General features: G+C 46.6%; 1 protein-coding gene across 1 annotated transcript; it reads right to left on the reverse strand.

Moving 5' to 3' along the window:
• Positions 1-211: 211 nt before the first annotated feature.
• Positions 212-12,870, reverse strand: LOC100603109 (keratin, type II cuticular Hb5-like). The gene is made up of 9 exons (XM_003252461.2): positions 12,451-12,870; positions 9,647-9,855; positions 7,782-7,901; positions 6,818-6,836; positions 6,118-6,282; positions 5,772-5,897; positions 3,914-4,134; positions 1,096-1,127; positions 212-363 (listed from the first exon to the last, which is right to left on the reverse strand). The coding sequence occupies exons 1-9, from the start codon at positions 12,868-12,870 to the stop codon at positions 212-214; spliced, it is 1,464 nt and encodes a 487-aa protein (XP_003252509.2).
• Between the last annotated feature and the right edge of the window lie 8,232 nt (positions 12,871-21,102).

Raw genomic sequence — 21,102 nt, forward strand, 5'->3', positions numbered from 1 at the left:
GAAGCAATGGAAGTGAAAATAACGCCAATCCCAGGGTTTTCACAGAAAAAGTAAACGTTAACTCCAATAAGAAGGAAACAGGAGAGTTAGTTCTGGGTTCTCTGTAAGGGGAAATTACTGAACTGACATTTGGGCATGCAAGAGAAAAGATTTCCACTCCCCAACCCACACTGCCCCCATCAGAACACGTCAGTCCAGAGTCCCACCCCCTCTATGTAAACCGCACAGATCGAGCACTGGAGCAGGCCCCCACTGCAGAGGGGGAGCACAGTGCACCACTGCTGATGGCCACACCCCCTGAGCCACGGGAGGCAGTGGAGTCCAGTTCCCCGCAGACCACACCACCCTGGGAACGGCTCACACCTGTGGACAGAGACACGGGTCAGAATTCTCTTCCATCTCAGACATATTATGACCCAGAATCCTTTAGAACCAATGATTAATTATCTTCCTTCTCTGAGGGACCAGCAACATGAGTCTTTTTAAACTACAGGCAAACCTGAACCCACTGCCATCTGCTTCTTCAGGAGTATGGTTGGCAAATTGCACACCAAACTCTACTTGGACCAGGCTGATGTTAAGATGTGTTCATACAATCTTTGAGCAAAAACTGATATATCACACTAGAGGAGTCATCTAGAAATATGGTTGCTAGAGAGGTGAGGGGAATGGAGGGATGGGAATCAGACACCTGGCCCAGGGGCTGTGTGTACATTGGATTATTAGATAGAGATTTACAAGTTGCCTGCAAAGACCCACGTGATCAGAATATAAACCTAGCTTTTTTTCTTACTAGAACATGCTACCACTTGAGTAGTATTCTGTGTGTAACTAAAAGGCTTAAGCTATTTTTGCAGAACCAAATAGGCGTTCAGAATTTGCCCCATTCATTAACTTAGACTTCATGGATGTTCCAGATGGATCCATGTATGGTCAAATATTTGAGGTCATCAGTTTGTCTGGATCCCAGAGACATCAGCTCAGGAGTCCCTTGTCTACCACTCCATAGACAGAGGCTTGGTCATCAGTTAGATGCAATCTAATACTAAGATTGCTGACACCCCAGAAAGCCATGCCCACACACACCCAACTTACAGATATTGACTGAGCCCATGCCTTCACACATCCTGCAGGGAGAGGAGAGAGTGTACGGTTAGTGCTGAGTTCCTCTTCTTTTGCACCAAACCTATTCTCCTCCATGCTGAAGGAGGAGAGGGGCCCTAAGAGGCAGGGGCAGGCCACCCACTTGCTGCAGACAGCATCAGTGTTGGTCCTGCTTGCTGGGATCCCAAAAAGACAGGAGCATGTTAGCTTACAGGATCCAAAAGGCTACTTTATGCCACGTTTGAAATTTAGGCCATGGAAATTTGGTGAATTGGGAAGTAGAGATGAGGGGGGCATCCTCCTGGTCCCTTGGCTGGAAATGCCAGCAAAGCCAAAGTGGTGATGGAAGCTGCTGCTACCTAGCTAGATGTCTTTGAGCAGGAATAAAGCTTGCCTATTATTCAAACAGATTCATTTTTATACCATGATTTTAAATGGTACCCCAGACATCTACCTGATTTCATTCAATGCAGAGGGAGGCTGAAGAGTATGGTGTGGTTAAGAGCCTGGACTCTCAAGCCAGGCTGCCTGGACTTAAATCTGGTTGTGCCACTTACTAGCTGGGTGACCTTGGGCGGGTCGCTTAACCTTTCTGTGCCTCAATTTCCCCAGCATAAAATGGGGATAATAATACCCGCCTGAAAGGATTATTGTAAAATTTGATTGAGTTCTACATGGAAAGTGCCTAAAATGGAGACTGGCACATAGTAAGGAAATCCAATATGTTTGCTACCAACATTATAAATATCTCATTTCTGTAATCCCAGCACCTTGGGAGACTGAGGGAGGTGGATCACTTGAGCCCAGGAATTCAAGACTAGGCTGGCCAACATGGCGAAACCCTGTTTCTACTAAAAATAGAAAAATTAGCCAGGCATGGTGGCAGGCACTTGCAGTCCCAGCTACTTTGGAGGCTGAGGCAGGAGAATCACTCGAATCCGGGAAGAGAAGGCTGCAATGAGCCAAGATTGCAACACTACACTCCAGCCTGGGCGACAGAGTGAGACTCTGTCTCAAAAAATATGTATATATTATTCATGATGAGACATTTCTACCACTACAGTGGGCTTTTTATAAACACTCCCTCCTCCCTCACACCTCTCTGCACTTTCTGTTCTGTCTCTCCCTTTGTAGCTTCCCACTTCAAACCTTTATCCCCAGGAAAGCCCTACCCTGCCTCATTCTGCCCAGCTCAAAACACTTCTTAACTCATCTTTTGAGTGAGGATGTATGCATCTGGCTCGGTTTCCTGCCACTCAGTCTGGCATTGCCACAGCCTTAGGACTGTGCCCTTTCAAGGAACCCACAGTGCCCGTGGTGGTGCCTGTCGAACCACAATGCTGGTGACAGCTATCTCTGAGTTGAGTGGCTCTGAATGCTTTTTCTTATTTTCTGTATTGGCAGCAGTGAGCATTACTTATGTAATTAAATTAAATATTTTAAATGCCAAGAGGAGGCAGTCTCTTAAAAGGTCAATGGCCACAGTACACATAGCACAATATGCTAAATCGACTTTAAAATCACATGCATAGGGGATGTGTACTAATAATTCTGATTGAGTTATTAATCCATTAATTATTAGTATCATAGTGAAAATCAGTGCAAGTGCCAGCTGCTCACTGAATGCTAGTGAGTGGGTTGGGGGCGTAAGTATCCGAATGCAGAGAGAACTCCGGTGGCTTCACCCAAAGCCCCAAGGAAGCTGACAGAAAAGTGTGTGTGCATGTGTCAAGCATGGAGCAAGTCCAGCAGCGTGGCCGGGCTGCCCTCAGTGCCGCTTCATGGAGGGTTTCTAAAGCCAACCAGGCCTTTGAGTTCCCTCTTTATGGGGGCAGCCCGGCCTGGCCATCATCTCATGACAATCACCTCCTCCCACTGGGGCTTACTATGTTCCATTAAAACTCACTTAATCCTGCAACAGCCTTACAAGGTGGATTTTGTGACTGTCTCTGTTTTACAGCTGAAGACGCTGAGGTATAAAGAGGTCACATGCTAATAAGTGGCAGAGGTGGGATTTGAACCCAAAGTGGGCCCATGGCCTGTGCTCTTCACCTCTATACTCTACTACTCAGTCTAGCCTCCCCGCCCTGAAGGGACCCAGCTAGAAGCTCTAACGATGTGGCCATCCCAAGTCCAGAGGCCCATGCAACCATCCCAGGTGTAAATACACATCACTCTTGCCCCACACTGGCTTCACCTGCCCTGAATTCTTGGCTCAAATTGTCAGCATAGCTTCTCCTCAGCAGTTGAGAAGGCAGCCTCCTTCTCTGACAGCTTCCCTGGGCCACTAACCCAAGGCCCTGGAGGACTGATGTATGTCTGTCTTGTCTTCCTTTGCAAGGACAGAACTTGTGCCACTCATTTCTATTCCCTGGTCCTGAACACCAGGCTATCTAGGTTGATAGGATTCTTTGCACATCCCAAATCAAATGGCCTTTAACTAATTTTCTGAATGATTCCAGCTTTAAGAACCCACTGAAGCTGATTGCAGAAACATCCTTTCAGCCAAGAGGGTCAAGTAGTGGCCTTGGAATGAGTTCCAGGTTCCAGCCTGAGGGGCCGTGCAGGAGGGAGAAGAGCATTGGTGGCCAGCCCAGAGACTGGTACATTTTAGCTGAGCCATTAACTGGCTGTGCTCTTGGGCAAGCCCGTTCCCCTCTCTGATGTCAGTTTCCCTAACTGCAAAATGGGGACATGGTTGGAGTCCATGATTTCTAGAGTCCTTCCCATTTTTAACATTCTCTGCCTGGAAGATTTCAGTCCAGCTCTGAGTAGGGACATGAAGGGACCCTGGAGCCCCTGTCCTCACTGGATCTCCTCGGCCTCCAGCAGTCTGCGATAAGTGACGGTCTCCACGTCCAGGCCCAGCTTGGAGTTCATCACCTCCTGGTACTGCTTGAGCAAGCAGGCCATGTCCTGCTTGGCCTTCTGCAGGGCTCCCTCCAGCTCAGCCAGCTTGCAGCAGGCATTGCTGAGGGCTGCCTCACCCTGCTGCTCAGACTGGGCCACCACAGCCTCCAGCTTGCAGTGCTGTGGGGATGGACAGAAGGGAAGGAGTTTGAAAAGGGTGCAGGTTGTGGGGACTCTGGTGGGTCTCCAGTGGCCTTGGTCATCCTATTTTATCTCCATTCAAAACGGTTAATTTTTGAACTTAATACTATTTAAAAGAAATACATATAAATGGAAAATTAACTAGGCAGGGACAGGGCCCATTTGGATTTTTTTTCCTTCATTTTTGTACACTTTTTCATAAAACTGACTTGAGTTTGGCAGGTGAGCCATTAGAGGGAGGAAATGTTAGCACTGAAATAGGAATGATCATTATTAGTGATATTACCTTATACTTGTATATACTGTTGTTTGTTTACAAGGTACTTTCATAGATGTTATCTTTTTTTATTATTATTATTATAGTTTAAGTTTTAGGGTACATGTGCCTTCAAAGTTATTCTGCAAGCTTGTCACTACAGGCATTATTGTTCCCATTATGCAAATGAAGAAATTAAGACTCCAAAAGGCTGTGACTTGCCCTAAGCTATGCAGTTAATTAGCACCAAGCTCAGGTATTCAAAGGCCACTGTGCAGGGTCTCACTCTTTGGCCTGCTGAGATCATCTTGCTGAAAGAAGCTCCCACGTGCAACAACTCTGGACATGCTAACTACAGCCCCTCCTTTCACCCAACTTAAGAAAGCATATCAGAAGCAAATGAACAAAAACACTGTTATCATGGGACAACTTCAAATCTTCTCTAATTTCACATCTAAAAAGTAAACCATTCACATATTTCATTATTCAGCTCTTAACCGTAACAAATTACTAGTGATGCATCCTGTGCAGTGATGAAGAACAGCAACTCAGAAAGCAGAAGACAGAGATTAAGCCAGACATGTGTGGGAGCTCAGTGTTATGCTGGAGGTAGTATTACAAATCACTGGCGAAAGGATGGATTACATAATCTATTTTCTTATGATATGTAGAAAAATAAACTTAGAACCCTACTCACTGTGTATACAAAAAAAAAAATAAAGTTCAGATGGATCACAGACCTAAATGCAAGAGGTAAAACTATAAAACTAATAGGGGGAGGAATTTAAGAGGCTACTTCTATTACCTCAAAACCTTCTAAGTCTAAACCATTAAAGGAAGAACTTAAGATGGATTTGGGCATATCCAGGTTAAAGATTTGGGCTCAATAAAGGACAAACAGACAAGTGATAGACTGAGAGAAAGTTAATTGCAACATGTATACTGACAAAGGCTTACAATCCAGATAGAATGGACAAAGGAATACTGCAAATCACCAAGAAAATAGAAGGGAACCACAATAGAAAAATGGGCAGATATATGAGTAGACAGTTCTTAGAAGGGGAATACAAATAACTAGTAAGTGTGTGAGGAAAGATTTCATATCATTACTTAACCAAAGAAATGAAAATTAAAATAACAGTTAAGTGCCAGTTTACACCTATCAGATCCACAAGAATTCAGAAGTTTGATAATAGTGGGAGTTGGAACAGGAGCCCTTGCATGCTGATTATAGTAGTGTACTCTGGCACAGTTCAAATACATGCCTCTCCAAATGATAGCAGTCCCTGAAGATAGGAGGGAAGCAGGAAGCAGACAAGAAGTGGCAGGTTTATGGAGTGGGGTCTCAGCGCCCCCCAACCTGCTGCTTGGCGTTCTCCACCTCTGCCATCAGCCTCTGGATCATGCAGTTCAGCTCGTTGAGCTCATCCTTGGTTCTGCGGAGGTTCTCACCCTGTTGAGTCACTGTGGCCTTCACCTCCTCACACTGCGGGTTGAGAGGCAAACACGCAGAAACAATGGCTAGAGGCTGCTGTCCCCGACCCAGTCAGCCAACCTGCTGTTCCGCAGCTCTCCCGCCTTCTGGCCCTGCTCTACTGAGGACCTTAGCGGCAGCCCCTCTAGAGTGCAGGAGTGCATTTCCCAGGGAAACTCGAGGCTCACAGCTATCCTCCTGTCTCAGTGGGCAGCCCTGCCCTCCAGACTACCTTGGTTTGGTACCAGGTCTCGGCGTCTGCCCGGCTGCAGCTGGCAATATCATCATACTGAGCCTTGATCTCGGCCACAACCAAGTCCATGTTGAGCTCCCAGCTGTTGTCCACCTTCACCACCACGGAGGTGTCAGAGAGTTGTGACTGAAGGAGGCGGATTTCCTGTAGGAGACAGCAAGCGGTGCCCTCAACTCCAAATCCCCTTCTGATCCTATCTCCTCAGGAAATTAAAAAAAAAAAAAATCCCAACTCTGAAATTAGAAAACTACCAGCAAGTCAGGAAAATTTAAAAACTGTAGCTCTAAGAGGAAAAGGCTGGAACTGGGCCCGTGGCCTCAAAGCAATGAGTAACGTGGAATTCTACTAATACAGGGATCGACAGAGCTGGATTTATGTGTATGCCGTCACCCCGGCTCACCCCGCCTTGGGGCCTGAATAATCCAGATCAGCTGTAGCTCTATGCACAAATCTAATCAACCAGATTGTGGCCAGAGGTAGAGGCCTGGATTATCTGCTTGGGTTTTTACACTACCTGAATTAATAAATTAATTGTCAGATCTCCACTTCATGACATGGGAATTCACCACATTCTTTCAAATCGTCTTAAAGGAAGGGCATCACCCAGTTCCACCCGAGCAAGAGAGAAATCCCCTCTGGTCACAGAAGCCCGGCCTGGCCATCATCTCATGACAGTCACCTCCTCCCACTGGGGCTTACTATGTTCCATTAAAACTCACTTAATCCTGCAACAGCCTTACAAGGTGGATTTTGTGACTGTCTCTGCCACTGGCCTGCCCCTGCCCAGCCACCCTGCACTTACAAGTCTAACCTAAACTTCTCATCTTCACCTTCAGGGCTCCCCTAGAAGGGACAGAGCCTTTGTTATCTGCCAATGAGGTTACCTCCCATTGCATAAATGAGACCTTCTGGGGAAATGAAGTGGAGAGAGGTCTGACCCCCTTCAGAGCTGAGGACCTTGCCAAAGAAGGAAGCCTGATACCATGGCCCAGAACGTCAGGCTGCTGCCTCCCAGCCAGACTGACCCACAGAGCACAAGCATGTGACAGTCACAGAGCCTCTCTGTAGATTGTCCTCAGAGCCCAGGTCAGGAAACAACCAGCACTCAAACAGCTGGCTCTCTTGCCTGAGACCAAGGCCAAGCCTCTATTGGCAGACCTGTCACCAGCCTTCACTCCACTCTGTGATACTCACAAATAAGGAGGCTGGCAAGCAAGCACATTACTTGTTAAAGAACATACACATGCACTTTCACTCAGCAACATGAAACAAAAGGGAAACCATTCACAGTTTTATTCCTCCGGGCTTTTCCATCATCACCAATTGTACTGAATGACGGTCACACTTTGAAATCATTAACAAGCTGAGAACCAACCCCTAGTCTGGGATAACAGGGGGAGGCAATGCCCACAAGAAAGCAAGACAGAATTAAAATTGAACATTTCAGCCAATCCGGTAGTTTTCAAAAAGTCAAGCAGGAGCATGGTGAGGTTTTCTTTTTATGAAGGCTCCATCGGCACTGTCTGGATTCCTGCATGGGCTCCACGATGGCTTCTGCAACCAAACTAACCCACCTTCTTGTGCCAGGGGCTCCAATGCCTTACCACCACCAATTGGGCTAATGGGAACCTGACAGGGCCTGCAGCATCAGAGCGTCCGGTGTCCAGGATTTAATTATTCCCATGTGAGAACAGTCACTCACCTTCTTCAGCATCATGAACTCGTTCTCAGCTGTGGCTCTGAGGGCCAGCTCTTCTTCATACCTGAGGAGAAACAACCCAGGTGGAAAGGCCCCTGGGACTGAGGACCTGGCCAGGCCAGAGCCCAGGTGTGCCAAACTCCCTGGTTTTCTCCTTTCTCTGTGCCTTTGGAGAAGAGGCTTGGCCTCTCTGGACTTCTATTTCCTAGCCACAAAGAACCCATTGGAAGGACACTGGACTTGAAGTCCAGGTCCCTGGTATCTGATCCCAGCTTAACTGAAGTTGCTGCAAAACCTGAGGCAAGACATTTAATCTCTTTGCGTCTTGGTCTAAATCACCTGAGGTGCAGTGAGTCATTCAGTAAATATTTGTGGAATTATTTAAAAACAGACAGATGTTCCACAGAGCCTTTAAATTCTACACTGTACAAAACATAAAGCTCTATGAAGCCACCCCCATGAGGTTTTATTCCCCCTGCCCCAATATCCAAGGACTTGAATTCCTAGAAGCAACCCCTTGTTCAAGCCATTCCCCCACCCTCCTCCACCAGGCCAGCCCTCTTCCTCTTGCCTGTGAGATTGTAGCCCGGGAACAGCCCTGCCCCCACAAGGAAGACCAGAGTTCCCAGAGCCCAGAGCATGGTTTTCATAACTTTATTTATTTATTTTTTTTGAAACGGAGTTTCGCTCTTGTTGCCCAGGCTGGAGTGCAGTGGCGTGATCTCAGCTCACTGCAACCTCCACCTTTCGGGTTCAAGCGGTTCTCCTGCCTCACCCTCCCGAGTAGCTGGGATTACAGGCACCCACCACCACGCCCAGCTAAATTTTTTTGTATTATTAGTAGAGATGGGGTTTCACCATGTTGGCCGGGCTGGTCTTGAACTCCTGACCTCAGGTGATCCACCCACCTCGGCCTCCCAAAGTGCTGGGATTACAGGCATGAGCCACTGCGCCTGGCCTGTTTTCCTAACTTTTGAATTCCATGGTCATTTGGGGCTACAGTAAGCACTCAGCTCTATAATTACCAGCCTGCACACCCCCAGAGTGGGAGACAGACCTTGACACCTGCACGCTGAGGATTGTGTCTACATTTGCTTCACCCCAAGGGAGGTGAGGACCCACTGCTGGGTCCAGCCAGATGGCAAAACCTGAACTTCCAAGAATCCCAAGGAGGGTTGGAATTACCAGGATTGATTGAGGTCAAAATCACCCTTCACTCTGTCTGTATCTACAAGGTAAGTACAGTGACCCAGTGAGTTTAGACCAGGTAATGAACAAGCTAAACAACTCAGGAAAACCCAGATTTACATTGGTATTTGAATTGTGGAGCCCTGCAGAACGAGAACCTGATGGTTTATCTGCAGAATAAATAAAGGAAGAATCCAAGTTCATCAGATACTTGGAATGACTTCAGCCAGTTCATTTTCAGATATCTCTCCAGGGCCTTTCCCTTTCCCCCCATCCTAGCTCTGACTGCTCCGGGCTCCTCCTCTCCAGCCCTGCTGGCCTTGCTCCTCCTGTTTCATTTGTTCCTATCTCTTCATCTCTGCATCAGTCTGTACCCTGGATGTGTGTCCCATCCCTCCCAGACAGGGAACTCTTCTCCTCTATAAATCTTTTCCCGGCCCCCAGCACAGGGCTTCAAGAACTACAAGCTGACACGAGACAAAGCAGACGGTAAAGCAGAAGTGTCTGATAGCTCGTCAGGGCAACACTGGCCTTCAGCAGTCTCGGCTTCTGGAGGAGTTGTGTGATCTCAGCTAAGACCGACTCCACTGCCTAGAAACATTCCAGCCCTGTCATGCTCACTTCTTCTTGTAGCCCTCGAGTGCCTCCTGCGTGCAGTTCAGCTCTGAGGCCAGCCTGCCGCTGTCGGCCTCCATGCACTCAGCCTCCCGCCACAGAGTCGCAGTGTAGCCCTGGAACAGGGGCTCCAGGTTGCTCTCGCAGCACTCGCAGTTCTGGTAGAACTGCAGCTTGGTCTCCAGCAGTTTGTTCTGCTGCTCCAGGAAGCGCACCTGCCATTCAGGAAGGAGGAAAGAGACTGAGGGGAAAGCCTGAGGGCAGGTTTTCCCTGGTCCCCCAGAGCTCTTTCTGCCCTTGAGGATGGCCCCCGCCCTGCAGCAGCCTGTGACCTTCCCCAGGAGGCCAAATTATTGGCAAAGTCTGAAAGTGCAGGTCACAAGTAGTCCCCAAGTAACTTCTCTCCACCCACCCCACCTCCCAGAAAGAGCACACTATTTATAAACATTCGTTTATTCCACACAGAATGAAATTAACATCCTGCAGAAATATTTCATTCTATGCGTAGCAGGCAAATAATGACCCCCCCAAAGGTGCCTGCACTAGAGGGATCTGAAACATGAGAAGGACTCAGCCCATTATTACTGGCTTTGAAGATGGAGGAAGAGGACAAGCCAAGGAATGTGGATAGCCTCTGGAAGCTGAGAACAACCTCCGGCAGCCAGCCAGCAAGAGAACAGGGACCTCAGTCCTGCAACCACAAGGACCTCAATTCTGCCAAAAGCCTAAATGTCCCTGAAAACAGGTGCTCCCCTGGGGCCTCCAAAAAGAAATGCAGCCCTGCGGACACCTTAACATCAGCCTTTGAGGTAGTAAATTTGTGTTGTTTTAAGCTGCTAAGTTTGCGGGCATTTGTACAACAGCAATTTTTAAATGTACATACCATGACTCTTCCTTACTCTGGTGCTGGGGAACTGAAGCCCAGGACAGGGGATCCCAGACCAGGAATTAGGAGACCTCTCACTCTAACTCTGCCACCAACCAGACCACTTCGCCTCATTCTCACTGAATTGCATTGTAAAACAAGACAGGAGAAATACATTAGCAGTGGTACACTGGCAGCTCCAGGCCCTATCAGACCCACAGGCATGTCTTACTTGCCTTGCGCGCTGTTTTATAGAGATCTGATTAGTTGCCAACATTTAATAACTGAGTAGTTTCAAGTAAGAATCTGGATCTCTCTGACCCTCTTGACATACCAGAAGTTCTGGCAAGGCTAGGTAGGCCTGTGGCTGGAGTGAGCAGCAGCTACTGTCCCTCTAGGTGGGCATGCCTCTCAAGTTTGGCTTCATTCATGTGACCTGCCAAGCCCCTGCTGAAGTTTGCATTTACCAGCCCTAAAGCAGGTGATTTCTTCTCCAACCCTAACCTCTTGGGAGTACAAGCCTGGTACAAACCCTCAACTGTCCAACTGTCCGTGCTTGAGGGACAAGGAACAAAAACTCTGATTATCCAAAAGGCATCTGCCTTGGATTTTAACGTGCAGACCCAGGTCATGGGACAGCCCTCTGGCAGGATTAAACCCACCATATCAATGCACTTTAGTCTGGAGCTCAGTGCAGTTTGGAGCCTGCAGTAAGAAGGCTGGGGGGAAGAGAGTGGCCATCAGCAACCCCAAGGGAGAGGAAAGCCAGCCTGTTGCAGTGGTATAAGTTCCTCTCTCCAGACCCAGAACTGACGCCTCTCAACGGAGACAGCAGCATTCATGGGTGATGCCCAAAAGGCCACATGCAGAGACCCCTTTGAGCCTGCACTCTCAGGGCTCTCACTGTGCTTTTGAGCAAATTAGGAAAAGATGCCTCCAGCCCCCTGCCAGGGCACATGGCTCTGCAAGCAAAGCCTGGGCTGGATTCCAACCTCCCCTGCTCTTGCTAGGTGTCCTTGTGCAATGAATAACCTGCCTAACTCTACAGTGAGCTTCTTTGTGCTGATGGAAGGGAAGAGTAATCTGGACAGCCAGTGGTATGTTAACAATGGACGCCCAGCACCTCTGTGTGCAGATATGCCCACTTCTGATGTAGCGTTGATCTGAGAGCAGAAATTCCACCCACCATCGCCCTGGTTTGTGCCTTCTTATGTAGTCCCAGGGTTTAGATATACACACCATTCAGCCCTGGAAGACGAGCTTCTCCTCCTTTAAACTTTGGTGGCTGTCCTCCCCCAAAGACTGTGAGCTCCTAGGGAGGGCATCATTAGGTTAAAGGAAACCAGAGCTATACACTCAACCAGGAGGACTGCGAAACTGCAGCATCAGAAAAGTCAATTCAACAGTCTCTCCCTGGACCATGCTTTAAGTTTCTCAAGTCACTGCCTTTAATCTATGCATGTGCTGCAGGGCATAAAGTGCCTCAGGCAGAAGTCCTAAGGGTTCACAGCCTTCCTATGAAGTCCCCACCAAGGAGGAGCAGACAAGGAGCCTCTGACCCCTCTGCATCCTGGCTCCTGCTCCATGCTAGGGACGGTGGAATCTCCTCTAAGAGGGAGGCCAGACATGCCTAGGCAGAGCTACCTGCTCTGCCCACACTGTCCTACTGTGTGCCGGTGAGATCGGGAAGATGGACGGCGCACACACATCACACTTGCTGCTTGCCTGTGAGCGGCAGCAGCAAACCCTCCTGTTCTGTCTGGTGGTTTCAGATTCATTTTGCATTTGACTTACATGGCAACATTTGAAAACCAAGACTCTGATTCAGCCACGTTCTCAAGGCCACATGCTAGTCAGTAGCAGAATTTGAACCACCCCATCATCGAGTTCCAAGTCCCTTTCCCCTTCCTAAGCCACAGTCCCAGGAAACAGCTCACAGACCCACCTTGTCAATGGAGGCAGCAAACTTGTTGAGACACTTGATCTGCTCCTTCTCCTCATGCTTCACACACTGGGCATTGGGGTCGATCTCTAGATTGAGGGGCGTGAGGAGGCTCTCGTTGATGGTGACAGATGTGATATGGGGTGGGCTGGGCCTGCAAAGGCCCCCTGCCCAGTAGCCAAACCTGCCCCTGCTGTGTAGGGGCCATCTACAACTCACTGCAATCTGAGGAGACCCCACTGTACACAGGCTCTGACTGCCAAAGCCTCCGAGGTGCCAGTAGCCTATCGCCCCAGAACTGCCCCCATGATGGGCCATGGCACTGACACAGCTGTGATCCCCAGGCTTGGGCACAATGGCAGAGTGGGAGCTAAAGTTCTTGACCCTGCAGCCAGAGCTGATGTGGCAGGATTGGCTCGCCATGCCTCTGCTCTGTGGAACAGTCCCCTGGACTGAGGATTGAAGGATGACACGGTCTCACACGGGAGGCCTGTTATTCCTCCTGCCTTTTATTGGGCAGGGGACAGGCCTCCTGACAACATAAAGGCAGAGAATGTTATTAATGCCATTTATGAGCATGAGAATCTCCCGCTAGGCAGACCGCAAGGGAAACTGAAACCTGCCTCTTTTAATAGGCATATCAAAGAGACCCTGCTTCCCAATAAACCTGCCCTTGCCATTCCAACCTCACAGGCCTAGACACATCTATCAAGCCCCTAATTCCCCTCCAACCTGTGAGAGGACCAGGAATCATCATCCCATCAGGCAAGTCGAGGCTTGGGCCAGCACATTCTTGAAACTCCAAGGGACCTATATCCCACGAAGGTCCCACCAAGCCCATCCTTTCAGGTTAGGCACTTGTGGGGCAGACCCTTCAAGCCTTTCCCTATGATTGCCGTTAGCTACAATTCATCTTATAGGGCAGCCATTGGACTTTGTGTTGCCCCCCTTGAAGGCAGAAGTCATGTCTATTCACCTTTATATCCCCTCTGGCAACTAGTACATACCAGGTCACCAGGCAGCCTTGGTTGAAATGAATGGACTGGACTCAGGAAGGAGCGGCCAACATCTACAGAGCATCTTTATCTAGTCCACAAACACTGACTGACCCTCCACTATGTGCCAGGCCCAGTCATTGGCCTCAGGAGCCTGCCTGGAGCAGGCGCCTTCATTTGGCAGGTAAGGTCTCACCAGAACAGGCCCTCAACTACAGGCTGGGGGAAATAAAGCTAGGTGGACAGTTTGCCTTTGAAGAACCTGACCTCACTGAAGAGACAGAGGCAGGGAAGAGTCACAGCCAGAGAAGGAAAGATGACCAGGTAAGGGGCACAGATAGCATGTTCTTAGCCTTCCTAGGAAGGTCACTTATAGCTGGCCAGAGGGTCACAGAGGAGGCAAGACCAAAGTCAGGTCCCAGAGATTAGCAACGTCTTCAGGGAGAACAGAGGCGGGGGTGCAGTCTCCAGGCAGAGCACAAACCTAATTCCTAGAGAAATTAACCAGTGCATGAGATCCTTCACAAAGCAGGGCCCTTGGCCAGGGACTGCCCGCCCCTGCCTCCCCAAACTATAGGGCACCTTCTATGTCACACCAAGAACAGGATGGAAATGGGGTTTAATGGGGAAAGTGCCTGCCTTTTTATACAGCACAGCAGCAGTCTGGAGGCAATTTTGCCAAACCGCCTCAGCCCCAGGCCCTTGAGTAGAGCTCTCTGTGCATGAAGACAAGAATAAAATATAATCTTCTGGAATTCTCTCTCAGAGAAACAGGCTTGGGGAAGGGGCACTAGAAAAGAGCCAAACACCACAGGAGAGAGTAGGAGTCTTTCTGGTCTTTTTCTCTCACATGTGTGCACACGCATACACATATACATGCATACACATGCGTGCATGCACACATTCCTCACAAGAGAAAGACACAGAGTTCAGAGTCACATGCTAGGAGCAGAGTGTAAGGATGGATGCAGAGGGAGCAGGTTCCATCCCAGCCCCAGGAAGCATCAGTCTGAGATGAGGGCCTTGTTTCTGCATCTGCAGCACAGAGCTCCAAGGGGAACCAAGACAGCAGAGGAGGCCTGGGGAGGCGCCCTATAAATTGAATTCTGTAAAGAAACAACGCCCTCCAGCCATTTGTTCTTGTGGCCATGTGGCTACCTCACCGCTTGCTGGCCACGGAAGGACAACCCCCACACTAATCCTAACCCATGGGGAAGAGTTGAGTGTGTCTGAAGGTGAGAGGGTTCCTCCATGGTGGACACACTAAACAAGGGAAGCAAAATAGAAACCAGAGTTCAAAGCTGATGCTCTGGAGGACCTGTCTCGTGTTGGTCTCTATTTGTTTATTTCAGTCAACCAGCATTTACTGAGCACCCACTATATACCAGGCACCTTTAGATGAACTGGGAATATACCAGTAAATAAAATAGACAAAAACACATACTTTTGTGGATTCACATTACAGTGGGAGAGATAAATGGTAAACTTAGATAAAGAAATTATATGTTAGATGGCAATGAGTGTTACAGAAAGAAGAAAGAAACAGGTTAAGGGGAATCAGGAGAGCTGGGAGAAAGAGTGGGTACAATTTCGGCTGTGGTTAGAGTAAGCTCCACTGAGAAGGGGACATTTGGACAAAAGTTTTAAGGGGGTAAGGGCAAGCCACATGTGCCGAGGAAAGAGCTTGTGCAAAGACCCACAGTGGGAACAAACAGGCCTGGTGTTCCCACCAAGAGCAAGGAGGCTGGTGTGGTTTTTGCAGTGAGAGTGAAGGAGTGAGTATGGGCATGGTCAGAGAGATACAGCAATGAGGGGTCTGCACACAGGTCATGGAAGGCCAGTGAGTTGTTGTAAGGACATCTGCTCCCACACAGAGTGCGGTGTAGAGCCTTGGAAGGTTTTGTGCACAGGACTGACAAGACCTGACTTGTTTAAATGATCACTCTGACAGCTGCCTGGGAAACAGACTGTAGGTAACGTGACAGTGAAAGGAGGGAGAAGGGTCAATCCTAGGAGATGGCAGAGGCTCCTGACAGGGAGGAGGGTATGAGAATCCCTGGAGGGCGTGAGAGGTGGCCAGCTATGGATAGAATTTGAGGAAAGAGCCAACTAGATTTCTTGACTTACTGGATTTGAGATGTGAGACAAGGGGAAGAGTCAAGAACGCCTCCACACTTTCTGATAGGTTAAACTTGTCTCTGCAACAAAGATAAGCAGTAGCACACTGAGACAAATGCCAAGGCGAGTGCCCCAAATGCTCATCGTGGCTTTGCTGACTTGTGCAGCCTGGCACAAGTCACCTCCCCTCTCTGGTCCCCAGTGTCTCAACTGTACAAGAAAGGGTTGGACCGGCTGACTTTCAACATTTCCTAAGGAAGGCATGCGGTCTCCTTTTTGTTGGAAATCCTTGAGAGTCACCTTGGCATTTGTCCTCTTTCCAGGATTAAGAACCAAGAGATCACTATCTATCCAAACTCAGAGCCCCCGTCTTGTTCCCTAAGTACCAAGATTTCTTTTTTGTTTTGTTTGTTTGTTTTGTGTGTGTGCTTAGATTTTTAACCCAGGCTGATTGAGGAATAATTGTCATACAAAAAGCTATATATATTTAATCTATACAACTTAATGAGTTTGAAGATGTGTACACACCAGTGAAAGAGTCACCATAATCTATGAGATAAACCTATCCATCACCTCCAAAAGTTTCCTTCTACCCTGTTTATTTATTTATTTATTTATTTATTTATTTATTTATTATGTGATAAGAACACTTAACATAAGATCTACTCGCTGAGCAAATTTTTAAGCATACAATACAATATTTTTAACTATGCACACTATGCCCTATAGTAAATCTCTTGGACTTATTCATCTTGTATAACCAGCACTTTTTATAGTTATACTGTTCTATTTTGAGCTGATAACTTCAATCACACGCAAAAACCCTATACTTGTACTCCCTCTCCCCAGCACTTTATGTCAGGATTCACTTCTTTTTATATTGTGTATGCATTAACCAATTTTATGGTCATAGGTTATTCCTCATACTTTAGTCTCTTAACTTTTATGCTAGAGTTAAAAGTGACTTACATATTACCAATACAATATTATATTATTCTGCATTTGTCTATATATTTATCTTACCAGTAAGATTTATATGTTTCTATGCTTTCATGTTGCTGTTTAGCATCCTCTTGTTTCAATTTGAAGAACTCCCTTTAGCACTTATAAGGCAGGGCTGGTGATGACAAACTCCCTCAGCTTTTGTTTGTCTGAGAAAGTATTTATCTTTTCTTTATTTTTAAAAGACAATTTTGCCAAATATAGTACTTTTTGTTTGGTGGCAAAGTAAAAACTTTTGCTTGGAGCAAAGTAAAAACTTTGCAAACTTTGAGTATATCATCCCACTCTTTCTAGCTTGCAAAGTTTCTGCTGAGAAATCTGCTAATAGTCTTGGGCAGTGAGGAGGAAAGTTCCCTTGAAAGTGATGAGTCATTTTTCTCTTGCTGCTTTCAAAATTCTTTTTGTCTTTGACTTTTGACAATTTAATTATAATGTGTCTCAGTGTAGACCTCTCTAGGTTCAACTATTTAGGGTCCTTTGGGCTTTATGAATCTGGATCTCCATTTCCCTCCCCACATTTGGAAAATTTTCAGCCACTATTTATTTCAATAAATCTTTTGTACATTTTCTATTTTCCCTCTAAAACTCCTATGATGCATATATTGGTTTGCTTATGGTGTCCTGTAAAAATCCCACGGTTTTTGTCACTCTTTATTTTTCTTTTTCTTTCGTTCCTCTGACTGGCTAACTTCAAATGACCTGTCTTTGAGTTTGTTGATTCATTCTTCTGCTTGATTGGGTAGGTTGGTGAAACTCTCTACTGAATTTTTCAGTTCAGTGACTATTCTTCAGCTCCAGAAATTCTGTTTGGTTCTTTTTTGTGATTTCTATCTCTTTGTTGAACTTCTCATTTTATTCATGTGTTGCTTTCCTAATTTTGCCTAGTTGTCTATCTGTGTTCTCTTGTCACTCACTGAACTTCTTTAAAACTATTATTTTGGGCCAGACACTGTGGCTTACACCTGTAATCCCAGCACTTTGGGAGGCTGAGGCAGGTGGATCACCTGAGGTCAGGAGTTCAAGACCAGCCTGACCAAAATGAAGAAACCGTGTCTCTACTGAAAATACAAAAATAAGCTGGATGTGGTGGTGGGCACCTGTAATCCCAGCTACTCAGGAGGCTGAGGCAGGAGAATCACTTGAACCCGGGAGGTGAAAGTTGCAGTGAGCTGAGACTGTGCCATTGCACTCCAGCCTGGGTGACAGAGCAAGACTCAGTCTCAAAAAAAAAAAAAAAAAAAAACTTATTGTGAATTCTTTGTCAAGCAGATCGTAGATCTTCATTTCATTAGGATCAGTTACTGGGGCTTTATTTTGTTCCTTTGATGGCATCATGTTTCTCTGATTTTTCATTATCTTTGTAGCCTTACATTGATGTCTGTGCATTTGAAGAAGCAGTCACCTCTTCCAGTCTTTTTAGGCTGGCTTTGGCAGGGAAAGCCCTTCAGCAGTCACCCCAGTCAGCAATCTGGGTGGGCCTGGTGCCAGAGTCTACAGGAGGGTGTGCTCAGTGCCAGGGTTCTCAGACAAGTGGGCCTGGTGCTAGGGTCTGGAATCCATAAACAGACTTAGTGATGGGGTCCTCGGGTGGGGCTAGTGCTGGGGTCCACAGACTGGCAGGTTTGGTGTCAAGGCCCATAGGTAGGCCCAGTGCCAGGGTTTGTGGGCAGATAGGCCTGGTGCTGGGGTCTGCAGCTGAGTGGGCCTGGTGCCAGGATCTAGGATCCTCAGTTGGGCCTGGTGCCAGGGTCTACAGATAGGCCTAATGCCAAGGGCCAGAGTCTATTGGTATATGGACCTAATGCCAGGGTTTGTAGAAAAGTTAGAAGTTCACTTCACTTTCCTTTTCACAACAGAACTCCCAGGCTGAGAGGATCTCTCTCTCCCTCTGTCTCTCTCTCTTTCTCTTTGCTCTCTCTCTGCATTGTGTTATGTAAGCTTGGCGAAGGGGTGACATCGGTAAATCCTTCTTACCCTTTTTTAATTCACCTTACATCTTTTCTTAGTTCTTTACTCTACACAGGTGCTATAACCTCTTACCTGGATTCTAGAGCTCTCATAAAGGTATTTTTGTCCATAGAAGTTTGCTAAATTGGTATTTCTCTGGGGAGATCAAGGGCTGGAACTAACCCACTATCTTGCTGACATCACTCTCCCAAGATTTCTGGTAGTTGTTCTCCATCATTTCTACACTTTTTTTGGTCCCCCTGAGTGTGATATTATCTGAGCCCTAGGCCTCTAAGGCATCAAGATGAAGCCTCAATGTCATGCCTTTGACCTTTAGCTCAACACATGACATTCTCCTGCTTTTCAAGAGTGACCATTTTCACTCTGATGAGGAAGAAAGAAGCAAATCAGGCTCTGAGTTCTTTCCTTTGCTTCTTCTAATTGCTAATGTCACACTCTCTTCCTCAACCAATAGACCTGTTCCTCACCTTGTGCCCCATTCCTCACCTGTGCATCCCTGAGCTGCTTCTGGTTTCAAGAATTACTCGCAGAAAATAAAAGCCAACTTACTTTGTTGTCTTTGGAATTGATATTATATAGCCTGCCTTCAGGCTGTTATAAAGGTAGCCTTTTAAAATCTGGGTTCAGGCCAGGCGCAGTGGCTCACACTTGTAATCCCAGCACTTCAGGAGGCCGAGGCGGGTGGATCACCTGAGGTGAGGAGTTTGAGACCAGCCTGACCAACATGGAGAAACCCCATCTCTACTAAAAATACAAAAAATTAGCCAAGGGTGGTGGTGCATACCTATAATCCCAGCTACGGGAGGCTGAGGCAGGAAAATCGCTTGAACCCAGGAGGCGGAGGTTGCGATGAGCCGAGATTGCACCATTGCACTCCAGCCTAGGCAACAAAAGTGAAACTCCCTCTAAAAGAAAAAAATCTGGGTTCAAATATCTCTCTCTTTAGCAACATTGATTTCTTTACATGCCTAGCTCCTTCCTTTTTCATTAAAATTATTTATGAAAATACCTGCAGAATCTTATTTTATATTTCTTCCTAGGGTCTCTTACTATGTGTCATACCAATAATTTCTTGAAATTTAATTGTAAAACATACTTTTCTTAAAATGTTCTTCCATTGCTGTGATGGAAAAGCAAGGAACAAGGTCTCTTTCTCTTCGGTTTATTTATTGTCATATCAGCAATTAGAGCTTTTTGGACCAGGAAAGCACTTAGTCTCATGGATTACTCTGCCCTCTGGGAGATAAAACTGTTGGGGAGGGACCTCAATAATTGCAGGTGCTCTGTTCCTAACATCTGTGTTCAGGTATCTGGCATGTATTCTGATACAGGAAATTGTTCATTCAACAATATTTAAAGCCTTGCAGTCTGTAGTTTTTAAAGCATCATCTCCATTCTCTGGTGAGGTAGTTTTCTTTGCAGTTTTGCTTAGAAAAAGAAGCAAAAGTATTTATCATCACTTAAATACTTCCTTCCTTGATTTCATAAGATTTTCAAATGCCTTCTTCATAGTATATCCTTAAGTCATGAGTTCCATCCCAACAACTGATGAATTTACAATTATCTCTTTTTGTTAACATTCCGTGTTTACCTGCTAATTCCCTATATTCATCATGCTTTTTCAGAATTTTTTTTTTTTTTTTTATTTTTTTTATTATTATACTTTAGGGTTTTAGGGTACATGTGCACAATGTGCAGGTTTGTTACATATGCATCAAAAAGTGGGCAGAGGACATGAACAGACACTTCTCAAAAGAAGACATTTATGCAGCCAGAAAACACATGAAGAAATGCTCATCATCACTGGCCATCAGAGAAATGCAAATCAAAACCACAGTGAGATACCATCTCACACCAGTTAGAATGGCCATCATTAAAAAATCGGGAAACAACAGGTGCTGGAGAGGATGTGGAGAAATAGGAACACTTTTACACTGTTGGTGGGACTGTAAACTAGTTCAACCATTGTGGAAGTCAGTGTGGCGATTCCTCAGGGATCTCGAACTAGAAATACCATTTGACCCAGCCATCCCATTACTGGGTATATACCCAAAGGACTATAAATCATGCTGCTATAAAGACACATGCACACGTATGTTTATTGCGGCACTATTCACAATAGCAAAGAGTTGGAACCAACCCAAATGTCCAACAACGATAGAATGGATTAAGAAAATGTGGCATATATACACCATGGAATACTATGCAGCCATAAAAAATGATGAGTTCGTGTCCTTTGTAGGGACATGGATGAAACTGGAGAACATCATTCTCAGTAAACTATCGCAAGGACAAAAAACCAAACACCGCATGTTCTCTCTCATAGGTGGGAATTGAACAATGAGAACTCATGGACACAGGAAGGGGAACATCACAATCCAGGGACTGTTGTGGGGTGGGGGGAGGGGGGAGGGACAGCATTGGGAGATACACCTATTGCTAAATGACGAGTTAATGGGTGCAGGAAATCAACATGGCTTTTTCAGAATTCAAGGAAGACCCATGTTTCAGCAATTTAGATGATGGGGGAATATGATAAGGCTAACTGAGGACATTAGGGAGAAAAGCATCT

The sequence above is a fragment of the Nomascus leucogenys genome, chromosome 11, assembly GCF_006542625.1.
Source record: "Nomascus leucogenys isolate Asia chromosome 11, Asia_NLE_v1, whole genome shotgun sequence".
Taxonomy (NCBI): Eukaryota; Metazoa; Chordata; class Mammalia; order Primates; family Hylobatidae; genus Nomascus; species Nomascus leucogenys.

What these genes read in the sequence shown, in the direction of transcription:
- LOC100603109 (XM_003252461.2), bottom strand. Translation starts at nt 12,870, where the DNA reads ATGGCGAGCCAATCCTGCCACATCAGCTCTGGCTGCAGGGTCAAGAAC. An exon ending in CTGGAGGCCGAGGAGATCCA is followed by an intron (nt 1,128 to 3,913) that starts GTGAGGACAGGG and finishes CTCTCCCTGCAG; the next exon opens with GATGTGTGAAGGCATGGGCT. An exon ending in CATGGGCTCAGTCAATATCT is followed by an intron (nt 364 to 1,095) that starts GTAAGTTGGGTG and finishes CTCTGTCCACAG; the next exon opens with GTGTGAGCCGTTCCCAGGGT.